The following is a 17215-nucleotide window of genomic DNA, read 5'->3' as shown; positions in this document are numbered from 1 at the left end:
TTTGAGTACTTTTCCACCACTAGTTGGGAGTAGACTTGAGGCTTCCAGCCTCCGCTTGCATCACTGTGCTGGTGGTGGTGACGTGGGAGCTGTCCCAGGGATCATGGTGCTGAAGCTGCAGCAGCACAATGATCACAGATGATTCTATTCACTATAGTAGGACAGTCCGAGAATCGTGCCTGAATTTGACTGATGGAGGGATTTAAACGCACATGTGTAGCTATACTTCCCGAATATGGAAAATAATCGATATTTGGGGACTAAACATGTAAGAGACTTAATTGTCAACAACCCATGGCTGCTGCAGCCCATCAGCTTGGAATCTATTAGAAAACCTGAGAACGGAGACTAATATGGATCATTTGGAAATCGGTGTGGCTGTGGCTGTCCAGGTAAGGTTTTCTTTCTAACGCGGAACACAGTCAACATATTTAATTTGGGTTCAGTCAGTGGAAAGGACATGGACAGCAACAAGAAAAAAAACGAGTTTTCATAGATTATTTTAATATTCAAGCTTGAGCACTGCTATATAGGCTACTGTTTTATGATTGACTAAACTGAGAGCCATTATAATTGCGGATATGATTATTTCTGCATTGGATGAGAGAAGACAAACGAGATAATTAATTTATTATAAATTCACTGTGCAGGCCTACACTATTGGAAAGGATGACAGACATTAATGTGCGCGCCGTGGACATTTGAGTGAACGAGCCAATTTACTACTTGAATGAATGCACGTTCCTCTGATTGTAAATCTAATATTTACATTTTCCCTTTTTAGCAAATAATGTATTGAACTTAATGGCTTCAGACACTTGTTTGCATCGATGGGAATTGTAATGTCTTTGGATTCACTTTCTTGTGGGAAGAAATTAAAAGACATCAACATTAACTGAAAAGAAGAATACACATACTGTAGTAGGCACAGAAAGCCAAACAGCTATACCAACAAATATCGCAGGAAAGCCATTGAAGAAGTGCCTGCTCATGACAGCAGGGGCACATGTTGTTTGCAATCAGTATCACTGAACGGTGCTGTGAATTTCTAGCTGGAGACGGACTGATGTTACGCAGCCAGGGCATGCTGAAGAGCCGTTGTTGCGTCCTGCTCAGTGACCTGAGGGTGCTGCTTCTCGGGCCACCGGCACCGGCGACACCATTGCCTCCGCTGACCCCCATGAGCGGACACACGACGGAGAGCCACGAGATCGGCGGGAGCGCTCTTTCAGGCGACAACACTGTCCCCGACAATAACAACACATTAGTGCGGGGCCATCAGCAGCAGCACCCAGCAGGTGACTGGACGTCTCCACCCGCAGGAGGAGCCACTGGGCCGGGGGCAGAGCGACCGACGGCGCGCTGGGTGGATGCGGCAGAGCTGACGGCAGCCCTGCGCGGCTGCAGCAGCTCCTCCGATGAATGCTCGAAGGGAAAACTGGAAGAAAGATTCTCCATCACCAGCTACTCTGAAAGTGGCTTCAGGACGCCTGTGTGTAGGATCTGCTTCCAGGGACCTGAGCATGTAAGTGGATCTCTCATTGGCAAGTGGTGCCTCTAAATGAGAGGATAATAGCCTACTTATGTTTATATGTCTATATTAGGCCTGACTTCCCCTGATTGAAGTATCAGGCATTCTTTTACAGGCAGTTGATCCACTGGTCAGGTTTATTTTCAGGGCGTAAGAGAGTGCCCACTCCCAATTCCTTGTTAGGAAAATCACACAGTGGCTTCACACTGCATCATGCTCTCATCAGTTGGTGAGGCATGAAAAGACAGTGGGAGATAATGAAATGAAAGACCTTGTCCCCCATGTTGACAAGTGTGGAGCATACACACTGATGCCACACCAACTCATTAGAGCCATAAACTGATTATGAATTCAATTCACATACTTTACAATTATATGCATTGTTAATCAAATAATGCGTTTTCACTCTGTTGATCACACACCGCCTTAACAGCAGAAATGAATGTGAACGGAGCAGGAGATACTTAGAGAACTGGAGATTCATTAGTCACAGTGTTTGTCTCTGCCTTTGAGACTATTGATGACTCTGTTACAATTCATGAATCAAGTGAAAGGATGGGAAATCTAAAGAAAAGCCTGACAGAAGATACTGTAGTAAGGGTGTGCTGCAATTCAACTTGTAACATAGCAGCAGGAACCAAGATTTACCATATCAGTCACTGTTCAGCAGAACCTTTGTGATCAAATTGATAAATATATCACACTTCAGTAATAGTGGGTTGTTTATAGAAAAAAAAAAATAGAGAAGAATATAGTCAAGGTGTAACACTATGAAATTCTTGTACTTGGACTTGTATACCTCTGCACTGTGGTGTACCTAGATTTAAATTACCTGACTTTTCAGATTCAGCATGTCAAAGCAATATATAAACAAGTAGGATGTGTTCGTTGCTGTTTGTATTCACAACATTCACAGTTGCCCCCTCCTCCCCAGACTCAATGACACCAATATTGCACACCTACTGCCCAAAGGTTGACACCCAGAAACATCCCGAACAAAATAAAATAAGAATAGAGGGAAGGGTCTTTGCCAATACAGATAACCACACACTTCTAGTGGTCATAAGTGATGATTGAGAGGGAGTATATTGTATGATTCTATAAATAGTTTTTTAGAAAATCAGACTTGTTGTACCTTTAAGTGTTGCATGTGTTTTGTCAATGTATTACTCCAGTCGTGAGCATCAGTCTACCTCTTAGCTTACACTTTAAAATCATTGCTGCCATGGGATCTGAGTGGAAGACAAGGACTCATATCCTTGTTATTTCAAAAGCTCCACAGATAGACAGCAGATCCGCAATGCATACAAAACATAGACAGCCTCAGAAATTTGCTGTATTTCCCATGGCTTTCTCCAACACATCCTCAAGGAATCCTCAGACATTTCAGCTCCTCTTTGTATAGCACTTTATTTTATGCCATATAGTTTAATTATACAAGTCCTTATCTATCACCATCCTTCCTTCTCCTATCGCCTGTGTTGTTGGTTTGGGTAAGGTCCAGATATAGATCTGCTGAGGTGTAAATTGGCACAGGAGCAGGCAGCTCTATTCTAAAAGAGAAATGAGTGGACAATGTGTGTGACTGTGTGATACAGGCAGCAGGGGACATTAGTTATCCTCTGTTCTTCCTTAGCCTCTGGGATGTCGACCAAGGCAGCCAGTATCTGATCTGACAATCCACCTTCAAAACACTTCCATTTTCCGGGGCTGCAACAGTCAAGATAATGTGTGGAAGTTCAGATAGGGGCATATTTTCAGTTAAGTAGCCTGCTAAAGCTGAACATATGACACAGGAAATTATTTGGAAGAAGTTTCTGATTTATAGACCCATCTAGTTTCTACTAGATTTGAGAGGTACCCTATCTTGCAAATCTTGGTGAATAAATCTTGGTGTTTTTCAGAATTGCTGCACAATAAAATGCAGCATGTTAGAGTGACCCCTAAGGATCCATTTTACATTTTCAGAGTTAAATGAGCACTCTATATTTTACAGTGTGTAATGGAGTTGTCCCATGTGATTCACAGCTTTAGTCGCAATTGTTGTTTCAAGTCAGAACACTACTTTTGGAGTTAAGTCATATAGTCTCACTGTCTCAGACACAGTAAATAATGAACTGTTGAGACAGTTTCAGATGAAGTGTCAGTTTGACATTTCAAGGTAAAGACCTATAATAAATAAATGTCTGCTTTTACCTCGTGCTATGGCTTATTCATCTCGTTTCCATTTACTGCGACCTTGAGCCCTTTTTAAAGGCTTTTTTCTATCAGCGATGTTCAACAAAAGCCGAACAAGAGGCAATTACAAAAGGACTTGCACTTCTGCAGGATAGCCAGATCAAACCACACTTAAAATGGTTCACCAGGGTCTCTGACAGACTTTTGTCCTTTTGTTCTATTCAGGAGTATACTCTCAGGCTCAATCTGCTCTAGACTTCATCACTCAGAGATCCACCATGGAACAACTCCCCTGCCGTATCTTTCTCTGATCGTACAGATGAGCAGATAGAATAATACGGTATCCCATGCCCTTGAAGTAGGCTTATATCAAAGTGAAGCCACACAATATTTCCCCTGTCTGAGGGATCGTCTTCTGGAGTGTCATGCACTATTACATTGAAGTGCCCTTTGGGGCAGATGCTTGCACTATCTCATCCTCACTTGAGCTGCATGTCAAGAATGTGCGACTCCCTGCTGCTTATAAAAGACTGGCTTTCACTCCTAAATCATAACACAGATAATGCACTCCCACAGTTCATTTGTCAGAGGGACAATGAGAGCCCTTGAGGGGCTGAGTTAGCATCATTCTTTCTCTGAGCCCCCACAGCACTGAGGCACTATGCTTTCTGCATTCTATAACACATACAATGTCTCCTCAAACATTTCTTGGGGAATGGGATATAAACAAGTTATGTAAGGGAATTAAATATCTTGCCCTGTGCCAAAATCTATTGGCAGGAACGATGAAGTCATAAACATTAAATCAAGAAACCCGTTATTGCTCTTCTATTCAATTACTCTTTATTGGGGCCATTAACTATTAACCACAATGGTTCTAGCAGAATAAGCAATGAAGAAATTCTGCTGGCATATGTTTTATGACTGGTCATTATAGGTAAATAAATCTGAAATTACATGTGGCCCTTCAATTCTATTCAGTATCTATGATACCCTATTGCATATTCTTAAAAGAGAAATGCTTTTATCCGGAAACTCATTATTGGACACAGTAAAACAATTTCACTTGTTTGGTTTCTTGGTGAGCGAGTTGTTATCTCACTATGTGAGACCTATATTTAATGGAGTTCACTTGCCTTGATTTTCCACCCTTAGAAAATGAAAAACCTATTTGAAATGCACTTTTATGTCATTTTACAGTAGAGGCCAGACACGATTCAGGTTTTATAAGAGCAAAATAAACTGCACCAGGCTGTCTCTGGAGGAGAGGTGATACGACACAGAGGATTTTAATATACTGCCCAAACCACTATACGGTTATTAATACAATACACTATTTAAGTGTGCAAAGTTTCAAATAATCACTGATTTTTTGTTATCAGTTCATGTGAGGGTGTGTGTGAGATAAAACGCCACATTTGATATTGTTCTGCTTCTCACTCTCTGGCCTCTGTTTCTTGGGAGTGGATCCGGGTTTCAACTCTTGGCTGTGATCAGCCGTGTCACAGCGAGTAGCTCGAGTCCCACTGGACAAGGCAGAACTGTTCTGGTGCTCCTGCCAACACACTCCCACCATGGCCATCTGCATGATGGGCCTTTTCTCCTTTACTGCTCCCTTCTTTCCCTCCCTTCGCTGTGACCAGGGTGCTGCTCCTTATGTCAGACATGTCAGGACAATGATGGTGAGGAGATCATTTGGACCCTCGCTGTTTTTTCCTTCTCCACAAAATGTCTGCAGTGCTGTGTTCATAGTAGATATAGTATGACAGTGAGTGTGAATTCCGGATGAGCAATGTCCCAGGTTAGAGGGTAAGAGAGTCTTGCTGCAGTGGAGAAATCAACGTATTTTTTCAGCTAATATCAACTTAATATTGTATTGCCTCTTTTAGATCGAGATATATTTGCCATTCCTGGTTGGATGGTTTCATAATTCTACTGTAAATTTCTTAAACTACAGGTCAAAAACCCAAAATGGGTTGAGTGCCTATATTTTGTGGGCCCCGATGACAAGAGTAGTAATATATTTTAATGAGCTTTGGGCCCTGGACAAGAGAATACATTTGTCATATTTTTGTCCAACAAAGGGGTTTTAAAATCCCAGGCTTAGATGGTAGAGAAGAAACTAATTTGAGTCTTTTGTGCAGTAAGTCTTTGATGGTAGTGCTTAAATTTAGCTAAGTCAAATCACTATAAAGAAGTGCTTGGTTTTTGGAATAACGTAACCAGTAGAAATATTCCGACATTACAAATGTTAGATCCTGTTTATTCATCTGTAATGGAGTGCTAGGTGATCTTTTGCACAAGAAAGAAGAAAATCAGTGCATGTTATGGAATAATGTAGGGAAGAAGTAGACATGATTTAAGGGGACAGATGGAGGAATGGAGACATGCCAAATGTGAAAATATTTAGTAATATATAGGAATACACCATAATTCATATAAAATCACAAGAGTCAAAGTGCATAACCATGATCAACACAACTTCATTGCAATATTTACACTGTTCAGTAATATACAGTTTTCATCTTGTTTTTCAACAGAAGCTTCAGTGACTAATCCCTGTAGTTCTTAACCCACCCAGCCCAGTTAATCATTCATTATGACTGCCAACTATGTGGAATATATAAGACTTCCAGGCTGCTATGTGTTAACTTACAGGCTTTCTCGTGTAACATAATGGTGAAGTGTTTGTGAGTGTTTGCATGTGTGCATTCTACAAGGAAACGCAAAATGACATTGCAAGGGATTGACAATATACTGTACCAAGCATGCTCTCACTTACTCAATATTACATTATTATTTCCTGTAGCAGGGTTTTCTGTACAGTGTCACTAAAGTTAAATGTAGGGTAAGTCATTTATTTTGTTTTTGTTTTTTTGTTAAAAAGGTTAAAGCACTATATTCTGATAGTAATCATTGCTACAGAGCGTTTGTAAGGTCACAGGGGTCTCTCCAGCTCTTTAGTAAACAGAATATAGTACATTTTCAGGTAGGTGACAACATTTAAGCCAATCAGGAGAGAGTCAGACCACTGAAAATACATTTTCTGTTTAATAAAGAGCTGGAGAGACATGGGAGACTCCTTTTACTGCACAAACACTCTATAGCAATGAGTACCATCAGAATATAGAGATATTTAACACCAAAGTAAATCACTTACCCTTCCTTTAACCAAAGTATTTGTGATTAAAAAAAAAACTAAATTCAAAGTAACTGTTGCAACATTTTAATTCAAAGTAACTATTGAGACATTTTAATTGAAAGTAACTATTGGGACGGTCTGTTTTGTTTGGTTTCACCAAAAATAAACAGAGTGGATTTCTGAAAAACACTAGGCCTAATACATATGTATCAACTGAAGAAGCATGTTTTCATTCATTAAAACAGATTGGAACTTACCAATCTCTAAGAACCAGAGGGTATATTTATCATTACAAACCAAAAAAGTAAAACCTCTCAGCATTAGATTGGTGGTACTGAGTACTGACTCTGTCTTATTCCTACAGGGAGAGCTACTAAGCCCATGTCGGTGCAGTGGATCGGTACGCTGCACGCATCACCCCTGCCTCATCAAATGGATCAGTGAGAGAGGTTCCTGGGCCTGTGAGCTGTGCTACTACAAATACCAGGTCATCGCCATCAGCACTAAGAACCCACTACAGGTGAGGTGTTAGTGGAAAGATGAAGTGCTGTTGTCTTACAGAAGGTCCACATTTAGGGGAATCTATTTGTGGAATGAGGCAAGCTTTCAGTGTAATTTACTATACTGGTGTCGTGTTAGAAATATGCAAAGTTAGGAGTTTTAGAGGTTCTTGGCACTAAAGACAGGACAATTCAAATTCAATAAAAACTAGAAGTATGAGTGCCAAAACCCACATTTGTAACAAATCATCTGTGTTGAATTATTGTGAGGGGAGTGGAGTGGATAGTCAGTTTTTCAATAATAAAATTACCGTTATTCACAACACCGGGAGCTTTTAGAACAATATGTTCAGTAATAACCCCCACTGTAAGAACAACTCTCGCCCTGCCCTAATTATAACCCAAATTGACAGTTCTTTGGTCTGTGTTGTGAATTTAGTAGACCCTCAATGTGGTCCTAAGAGTTTTCCTCTAATTAAGGGTAGAGAGAGGGAGTGTAGCGCCCAGGATTACTTAGACAATTGGCACTGGGTGAAAAAAATAAATCGTGGGATTAAAAAAAGGAAAAGGGTAGAGAGAGATGACAAAATGACACCAGGCAGTGTAACACGACAAGTTCTGAATATTACCATAAGTAATATATGACAGTCTGTGTCTCTCTATCCCAGTGGCAGGCCATCTCCCTGACAGTAATAGAGAAAGTGCAGATCGCAGCGGCCATCTTGGGTTCCCTCTTCCTGATGGCCAGTATCTCTTGGTTGGTGTGGTCATCCTTCAGCCCCTCAGCCCGTTGGCAGCGCCAGGACCTACTCTTCCAGATCTGCTATGGCATGTACGGCTTCATGGACATCGTCTGCATCGGTGAGTCAGACAACAACACTAATAATGTATTTAAACTCCATTGTGCAACAAAGTAAGGGACGTACCTATAAAGATATAGTTTTAAAAAATCATTGTAACTTAAGTGGATGGCAGAGTCCACACCACAACTATAATAAAGTTATATTTATAGTTACAGAGCTTGGTGTGAACGGCCCTTAAATCAGGCTGAACCTTCAGCTTACACTCACACTTACACTTCTGGGGTCATTTTAACGTCTACTCTGGCTTTTTTGTACACCTCAGACAGTTTCTAATTTGCTTGATTCAATATTTTGATATTTGATATTGATTTAATCAGACACTGCTCCCTCCTACAAGCCCATTCAACTTCAAACTCCATGTTAACTACCGGTATGTTAGATTCTTTGAAATCACACGTCCCTGGTTCTGGTGACTGATACTGTCGTTCTAATGCATGAGGGGACTGTACTTCTTAGGTTTGTTTTTATGTCTAACGTTAAAAAATGAAAGAGAAAAAAAAGTAATTGAAACATTGTGATCCCTTCATGCATTCGAAAGTACAATATCAGTCACCAGAACCAAGGATGTGTGTTTTCAGTGAATCGAACATGCTTAATGTGGAGTTTGAAGTTGAATGGGGAGGGGGGCAAATTTCAGCAAGCAACAGCATTATGTATCAAAATAGCGGTCCTACACAACCTTTCAAGGTCAGTGTACTTTGGGATAGTCTCTGATAAGAAAAGAGCTAAGGCATTTACACCCAGTGTTCAGGATTTAAGTGGGTGTCCTAGGGCTTTAAACTGGTAGAAATCTTATAGCATAAATCCATCCCATAGTGGATGTTCTCCTCTTGAGCCTGTGGCTGGTTGATGACATCACACATTGAAAAAATCCCCACCTGCCACTGCAATAGACAACGGGATAAGAGGAAGAGGAGATTGATTGTCTCCGGTTTGGTAGTGGGGATTGACTGTGGAGTCATTAACTCTGTACTTTATAGAGATTAACATGTCACCTGGCAGATTTTAGTGAGAAAATAGCTGACTTTCCCCTATCAGCAAACAGAGACTGAGTAGGAGACAAACAAATAATTCTGGAGGAGAGGTACAGTAGGATGTCTTGTCATGAGACTAAATTATTAGCTGCCCATCATATACCTGGCATACTATTCTTACTTTTAGTTGCTGTATATCTTAAACCTAGTGAGCCTCTTTCTATGATGAAATTTAAGACATCAACAACTAAAGTATTAAGATTTAGAATTAATGAAAAGTTTTGACCTCAGCACAAGTAGAATATAATAAAATAGAGCACCCCAAATTTCCCTTTACAATAACCTACTGTAATGTGACAAAATCAGGCAGTGCAATCAAACGACCCCAGCATCTCTTGTTACAGATTGATTTTCCAGCATACTGAGTTCAATGAGGACAAATCAATAAGCAATTTTGAACTCTGACAAGACATTATTGAACAAAACCATGGAACTAATACTTCATCTTTATAAACCCAAGACCTGGATTTGTCATGTATCACAGTGTCACAAGCTGTACCATATCTACAGCCAAATGTATTTGAGGAGTTATGGTTTGGTTACCTCTTCAAGGGTTAGCTTTGTTGTTCTGCCACTCCCTTGGCTGATGCCAACTGTAAGCCTCACCTTCATCCTCTGCCTTATCACAGTCACACGGCACATTGCTGCAGCGATATATCACCCTGCTGTATCATTAACACTGCTGCCAGACAGAGGCGTTGTCTAATTGATGTTCTGATCCCCACAGCGCTAATCGTCCACGAGGGACCCTCTGTGTTCCGCATTTTCCATCGCTGGCAGGCTGTCAACCAGCAGTGGAAGGTTCTGAACTATGACAAGTCAATGGACAGTGAAGATAGGAAGGACACTACTATGGAAAGGACTGTGTCTCCATCCGGCCAGGACCATCACACCGGGGTAGGGGTGTCTATGTCCACCTCCTCCCTTATGGTAGTAGCCTCCACAACACCGGGGTCCACCGCTACAACCCTGGTGACAGCCGCAGCGGCGCTGAGCACACTTGCCGACCCCGGCATCGATATGGCAGTGCCAGACCAGCATAGTCCCTACAACATTCTCCATCTCCTCAGCCATTTGAGACAGCCGGAGACCCGCAGTCAGCCCAACAGCAGCACACGCGAGCTGGTCATGAGAGTCACCACAGTCTGAGGATTCAGTTGAGGCCTTATCTTGTGTGGAGAAGGTGGATATCAATATTAAACTGGGTGACAGTTAAAACGGCCTTGTCCTAACTGCACTGGATTAATACGATGTTCTTGTTTGTTTCAAATGCATCTCGGATGTCCTTACATGGACTCAATAAAAAATGAAATTTGTTTGATTTTCAAAATGGTTGGTAGTGTTTTTCTGTATTTTTTAATGTTGACATCTGTTGAGATTTTTAATTAGGAGTTCTGTAAATGTCAAATAGCAACAACTCAAAAAGACATATTTTATTTATAGTGTTTTGAAAATGAGTATTCTCTCACATTTTCATCAGCAGTTGAAAGCATGTTCTTCTGAAGTATAGCTGTCTTCAGTGAAATAGAGAAATGCTAATTTGGCTTGGTTCTCATCATCACTAGGTCCTGCACCTTTATGAATCACATCCTCATCTCTATGCTAGGCCAGTCCACACCAATGCAGTTGCTACTGCAACTCCTTGCGATACCTGCAACCATTATCCCCAAATGGCACCCGTCTGCAACTGGTCAGTCCACACCGCTGCAACGGTCTCTAAAACGGTTTTGTTGCAAGGAATTGCATTGGAGTTGCATTGGTGTATTTTTGGAATGTTTATGCTTTATTTCATATACTGTAGGTCATGTAGAGAGACAGGAAACCAAGGGCAGAGAGAGAGAAGACACATGTGAGATTCAAGCGCGGATCCTTCCGCTCACAAGGAACAAATGATCTGTGCACTACTAACTGGCTCCCCACACTCCCCACAGACACACATCATGTTTTGGCTATGCCACCAACAAGCACGTCCCAGAGCCATTTTTTGTCGAGTCTCCTCTTCCCATAGTATCAAAACCAGAAATGCTCTTTGATACTTGTTCAGAGTGCATGATTCATGTCTGTGAATGATCTTAGTTGTCATCATGAGGGACAGTAAATCTCAGAAGCATATTGCGGGAAGGAACAAACACTGTGATAAACATGCAGACAGCAGTACAGGTTCATTCAACTTAAACAGAATGATGATTGTATTGACTAGTACTTTCTATACACTGTGTGCTCATTAACCCTAGAGTCCCTATTCGAGGAATGTCATAATAGATGAACACTGGGAGAAAATAGCTGATCTATAAGCTCTTGGAGCTTGTAGATCAGGATCAGCTATTTTCAGCAAAGAGATTTGGGTGTATAGGGGAAAAGGTGGGAGCCAAGTATAGAGCCCTTGGGGATCCCGGTCAACTAAATATACTGTACATAGAGGGTGGTTAATACTCCTTTTTCCAAAAGCATTTTTGGGGCTACGATAATCCAGTGTAAGAAAAGCAGAAAAACACAATTATGCTCTTAATGTTTTGAGAAAGGCTATCCGCAACCCTCCTCCAAAATGCATTTGACAGAAACATCATCACAAGTAAAAGCTCATAAATACATCAAATGTGCATGATCTGCATTAACCAAAGTTATGTCGCAGGCTCGCAGCTCAACCTTTTCACATACTGTAATTATGCTTCATCAGCTACACTTGTATGCCCTTGGTTTATTTGTTGTACAACAGCAGTTCTTCTAAATAAGCCACATTGTGGCCAAGTTTGATCGATATAACATGGTGCTGACAACAATGATTTAACCAGCAGAGCATTGAATTATATTTGACTTATCAAAGCATACAGTATAGCATGGTGCTCCATGGCGACAGGCACAACAGTTCAAAGAGCATAATTTGGCCGAAGTGTTGCTTCTCTCTGAATTTCACATTCATTTATCTACCTGTATCTAGTATCTGCAAAGGGTCAGGTACTGTAGCTCAGTGATTTTCTGCTGAATTATTCAAGTCATGAAGTGCTGATATTGATGGGTGGGAGCTACTGTACAACATCGACTCACAAGCAGCCGGGAGGTTGTTGAGAGTTCACCATGAATACATTTACATCCTTTTTATATTCACTCCCTGACTAGCTTTGATAAGCCCCAAATCAAAGGTGTGTGTGTGTGTGTGTGTGTGTGTGTGTGTGTGTGTGTGTGTGTGTGTGTGTGTGTGTGTGTGTGTGTGTGTGTGTGTGTGTGTGTGTGTGTGTGTGTGTGTGTGTGTGTGTGTGTGTGTGTGTGTGGGGCTAAATAAACCTTATGGAAATTCTTTCATTGAATGTCAGCCTTAAGGGTTAATATACTATTTATTTTGTTTTATTTTGGGGACAGAATAATGTTGTGTCACAGGGTGAAGAACACTTCATTTTACTGTTACATTGCTGTGTTAGCTGTTCTCAGATCATCTTTTTACACAACAAATCCACCCATACAGTTTACAGGTATTGTATGAACGTTTTTTCAGTTCAGACAGTTTTGATTTAAGCACTGAATGGTTCGCAGTTTCTATTTATCCATTTTCAATTTGAAGGATTTTGCAGACAAGTGAAAGGAATACTGATGATAAAAGCTGAATCTTTTAATAGGCTCAGTGGCGGCTCGTCCATTATGTGCGATGGGGCGACCCCCGACCCCCCCACAGGAGAAAGAAAGAGAAAATGTTTATTCTACCATGCAACTCTAAAAGCTGTAACTGGCATTGTAAGGTGTTACACCAAAAGTGGTGTTTTCAAACCACCTACAGAATATCACAATCAGGGTCAAGAGTCCCATGTAGCTGTAGGCCCGCCCCTTTGGGGGGCACCTGGGTGCAAAACTTGATTTGAACGTTTCAATGCAGTCTCACTGCTGCTGCGATATATCACCCTACAGTATCATTAACACCTAATGTATTTGTAGTCTGCACGTAGGTAAATTGCATTAGAAAATGCAATATAACAATGTCAATTTAACCAGATTTTTATATATATATATATATATATATATATATATATATATATATATATATATATATATATATATATATATATATATCTATCTATCTATCTATCTATCTATCTATCTCTATATATATATATATATATATATATATATATATATATATATATATATATATATATATACAGTATATACACATACACATACAGTCGCAAAATTCTGCCCCCCCCCTGAAATATTTGCCAGGAGCCACCATTGTGTCTGATGCCTCCTATGTCCTTTGAAATCAGAATGTTTCTAAAATTAGCAGCATTTCACCTCAAGCAGCATTATAAGCCAGATTTTTGCACAGCCATGTTGACCATATCAACATACAATATCCGTTTGGCAAGATAACAGGAAGGGCTTTCTATCAACCAGTAACCACGGTATAAAGTAAATTGTATATTCCTTCCATTTAGAACCATGAGCCTTTCTAAATGGGTAAACTACATTAAAGTTTATATGCTATCCAAACAGACCATCTCAAGTCTGAATCATAACAGCAACACATTCACTAGCTGCAACTAAACTGGTGAGGAGAACCTTCTCAAGTTCCCTACATATTTTGTGGTGGGATGAAATGACAGCCATTATGTGGCACAGAAGCATCATCAGTCAAACACAATAGAGGAGAAATTATAGATGAAGCAGAAACTCTAATGTAACCTCATTGTGTGAGGTTCCACTATTCTGTGTACAGGGGTATTATATTAAAAAAGAAAACATCAAATGTAATCAGTGTATTTGAGACCTTTCATTATAAGGAAACACTATATTTTGAAGAGATACTGTAGATAAAGTATGCAAGCCAAAGTGTATTCTCTTTATCTCTTTATTCCATATTCAAACTGAATGTGGACTAAAATGTTTTGGCCTATAGGACCTTTTTAAAGTCAGAGTAAGGATCACATAACATAAGGTACTTAACAACAGTCTGTGATGTTATTGTATGTGCCACAGGAGCATACATAATTAGTAGGGCCTCTCAAAAAGATAATTTGTGTTGATTCCAGCCATAATGTCATACATTACAATATTAAAAAGTGATAAGCATACATCATAATAAAGATGTATTGTTATAGTAATTCACGTAACTTGAATAAATAAAATAAATAAATTTAACTCAAAAGCAAGACCTAAAATTCTAGTCTATACATGAGTTTTAGATATTCACTTGTTAATATTGTAACCCTACTACAGCTATTTATTCTATGAGAGGTCATACAGTATACTCCAATGCTACTGTGCATGTTCCTTATGTTATCCTTTCCGTATGTGATTTCTTACTCTGTCTTGAAAAAGGCCCTGGGGTGAAACATTGACTTTTTAATCTAAACTCAGTTCGAGTATGGAATGAAGAGATAAAGAAAATGTGTGAATGTTTTTCTATCCATTCTTTATTTTTGTAGCCCACATGGAAAGTAGCACCTCAGTAGCGTCACCTTCAATTTTTTGTTTAAAGAGATTGGTGCCATGATGAATAGAAAAAGAGGCCTGTAACTATCCTCTTGTCAACACAGAAAAATTAAGGTGCCAACTGGAACCGAAACTGGTTCTTCAGAGTGATGCCATAGAGAAGAACGATTTTTGGTTCCAAAAAGAACCTGTTAGACCAAAAGAGCCATTAAAGAGCCATTTTAATGGTTCTATAATGAACACTAGTAAGTAGTGACCACTGAAACCCTATATACTTTGTCGACTGGTGTCAGGGATCTATACATGGTCTGCTCCTTTTTTCCTCTCCACACCAAATGTCTTTGTTGAAAATAACACATCTACACGTTTGTGAGCTTGTAGATCTGCTATTTTCTGCTAATGTTTGCCTATTAAGACATACCCATAATTGGGATGCTAGGGGTTCAGTGGTTAAAGGTGCCCCAATAAAAAAGGTTCTAAAATTGGCACTGGGTGTTAAAAATAGGGTTACAAAATCGTGGGATTAAAAAAAAAAAAAGGTTCTCTACATGAGGAAAATGAAGAACCATTCACTAGATAAAATTGTTCTTTATTCGGTGGATTATTCGTGGAACATAGCCTTTAAAAGAACCATTTTAAACCCATTATTTTTCTGTGTGAAGAAAAAGAGTCATCTGATAGAAGAAAATATGTAGCTTGCATTTCCCTCTGGTGGCTTATTTAGGCACTGCTCGGAAAGGCCTGTAATTCAACAACTACAATCTCCCTGTCGACAACCAATGGCCACAGTGCAGTACCTTTACTCAAGTCCTGTACTTAGGTAAAAAATAAAATAAAAAAATTTAAAGATTTTTTGGGGGCTTTTCATGCCTTAATTTTTTTTTTTGTGAGGGATAGGGAAAGTAGGCTGACAGGAAATGGGGAGAGAGATGGCGGGGTGACACGCAGCAAAGGTCGTCGGGATCGGGAGTCGAACCCGCGACACGCTGTCAAACTGGCATTGCAGCCTAGGGTGCTTGAAGTACAATTTTGAGGTACTTTTACTTTACTTCAGTAATTTCATTTTTTTAAACTTCTACTCCACTAAAACTCAGAGTCAAATATTTCACAGCTGTAGTTAGTAGTTACTTTGCAGATTTAGATTAATACCAAACATGCATTCAAGTGCTATTTTATACTTTAGCTATTTGAAAATAGCAGATCTACAAATGAATATTTTTACTTTGATTCATTGGGTGTTAATTCATACCAATACTTAAGGGCCTTTCTGTGTGGAGTTTGCATGTTCTGCCTCCCCCTGGTCAGCCAGGGCGCCTGATGGAGGGGAAAAGGAAAACTGGTTGGAATAACGTGTTCCTTCCACGCGCTACGTCTAACCAGGGGACCTCCCCCCTGTCGGGTGATAAGAAGCGGCCTGCTTGCTCCTCATGCATTGAAGGAGGCATGAGCTTCAGCTTGGGCTCTCCCTAGGATGGCAGAGGGAGAGTAGCGCCCAGGATTACATAGGCAATTGGCACTGGGTGAAAAAATATGGGTTACAAAATTGTGGGATAAAAAATATAAGTAATAACAATATATATAATATAGCTGCAAGCAGCGATAATACAGGGCCAGGTAATGAAGAGAGAAAAAAGAAAGAAGCAATGATAAGTAATATGCACAATAAGCCATTGAAACATAGAATACTGAACTTGAAGAAAGAAGACCATGCAATTAACATGAGGATTTTAAACCCTCACTAACCCTAACCTCAGTAAAACAACACCTAAGCCTATCCTCAAGACACACTATGTGATATCCGAATAATGCCAAATCATGATCACCTCAATACATTGTCGTGGACAGTGATCGAACCAGCAACCTACGGACTCCAAGACTGCCTTTCTTCTCATTGAGCTAGATATATGGCCTCCCTGATAGTGTCTGTTGATACTTATAAGTATTTCCGTTCATTTTGAACCAGGCCTCTGTGTCCCGAACTACTCTAGATCACTGGTTCACAAACCATTTACCAACTAGTGAAAGTAGCCGATCTACAAGTTCACAAAACGTTGCTATCTGAAAAGTTGTGAGGTTGTAGATCGGCTATTTTCAAAATGAAGTATATCATACATTAAAAGAGAGACAAAAATATAAGTAATATGCACAATAAGCCATAGAAGACTGAGCTTAAGGTCATGTTTTTTGCAATGCCACCTCTCACCGAGAGAGAGAGAGAGAGAGAGAGAGAGGGGGGGAATAGATTGAAGAGAGATGGAAGCAGATTGGATTGATTGGACATCTCAACCTATTGCCATTAACAGGAATCGAATTCGGATTGACAGGCTACAATACTACCTATAGTGCTATAGCTTTGTCCAGGCTGAGGTTGTCTGTTGAAGATAAAAGTGAACCAGTGAAAGCAGACGATCTACAAACTCAGAAACGCGTTGCTATCTGAAAAGTTTTGAGATTGTAGATCGGCTATTTTCAGAATGAAGTATGTCATACATTGCAAAAACATACCCTCTCAAATAAGCATTTCATGTTATCTTTATCAATTGCAC

At 40.0% G+C, this 17215-nt stretch overlaps 1 protein-coding gene across 1 annotated transcript; it reads left to right on the top strand.

Moving 5' to 3' along the window:
- Window positions 1-1066: 1066 nt before the first annotated feature.
- LOC311064800 (E3 ubiquitin-protein ligase MARCHF4-like) lies at window positions 1067-10397 on the top strand (the record flags this gene model as incomplete). The annotated part of the gene is made up of 4 exons (XM_084084744.1): window positions 1067-1525; window positions 7216-7371; window positions 8020-8212; window positions 9976-10397. 4 exons carry the CDS (start codon window positions 1067-1069, stop codon window positions 10395-10397), a joined length of 1230 nt encoding a protein of 409 aa, XP_083940870.1.
- Window positions 10398-17215: the final 6818 nt, after the last annotated feature.

This window comes from Gymnoscopelus microlampas (assembly GCF_963454915.1).
Source record: "Gymnoscopelus microlampas genome assembly, chromosome: 17".
Lineage (NCBI taxonomy): Eukaryota > Metazoa > Chordata > Actinopteri > Myctophiformes > Myctophidae > Gymnoscopelus > Gymnoscopelus microlampas.
The sequence above is the reverse complement of the archived record's forward strand: the minus strand, read 5'-3'. Positions and strand labels throughout refer to the sequence as shown.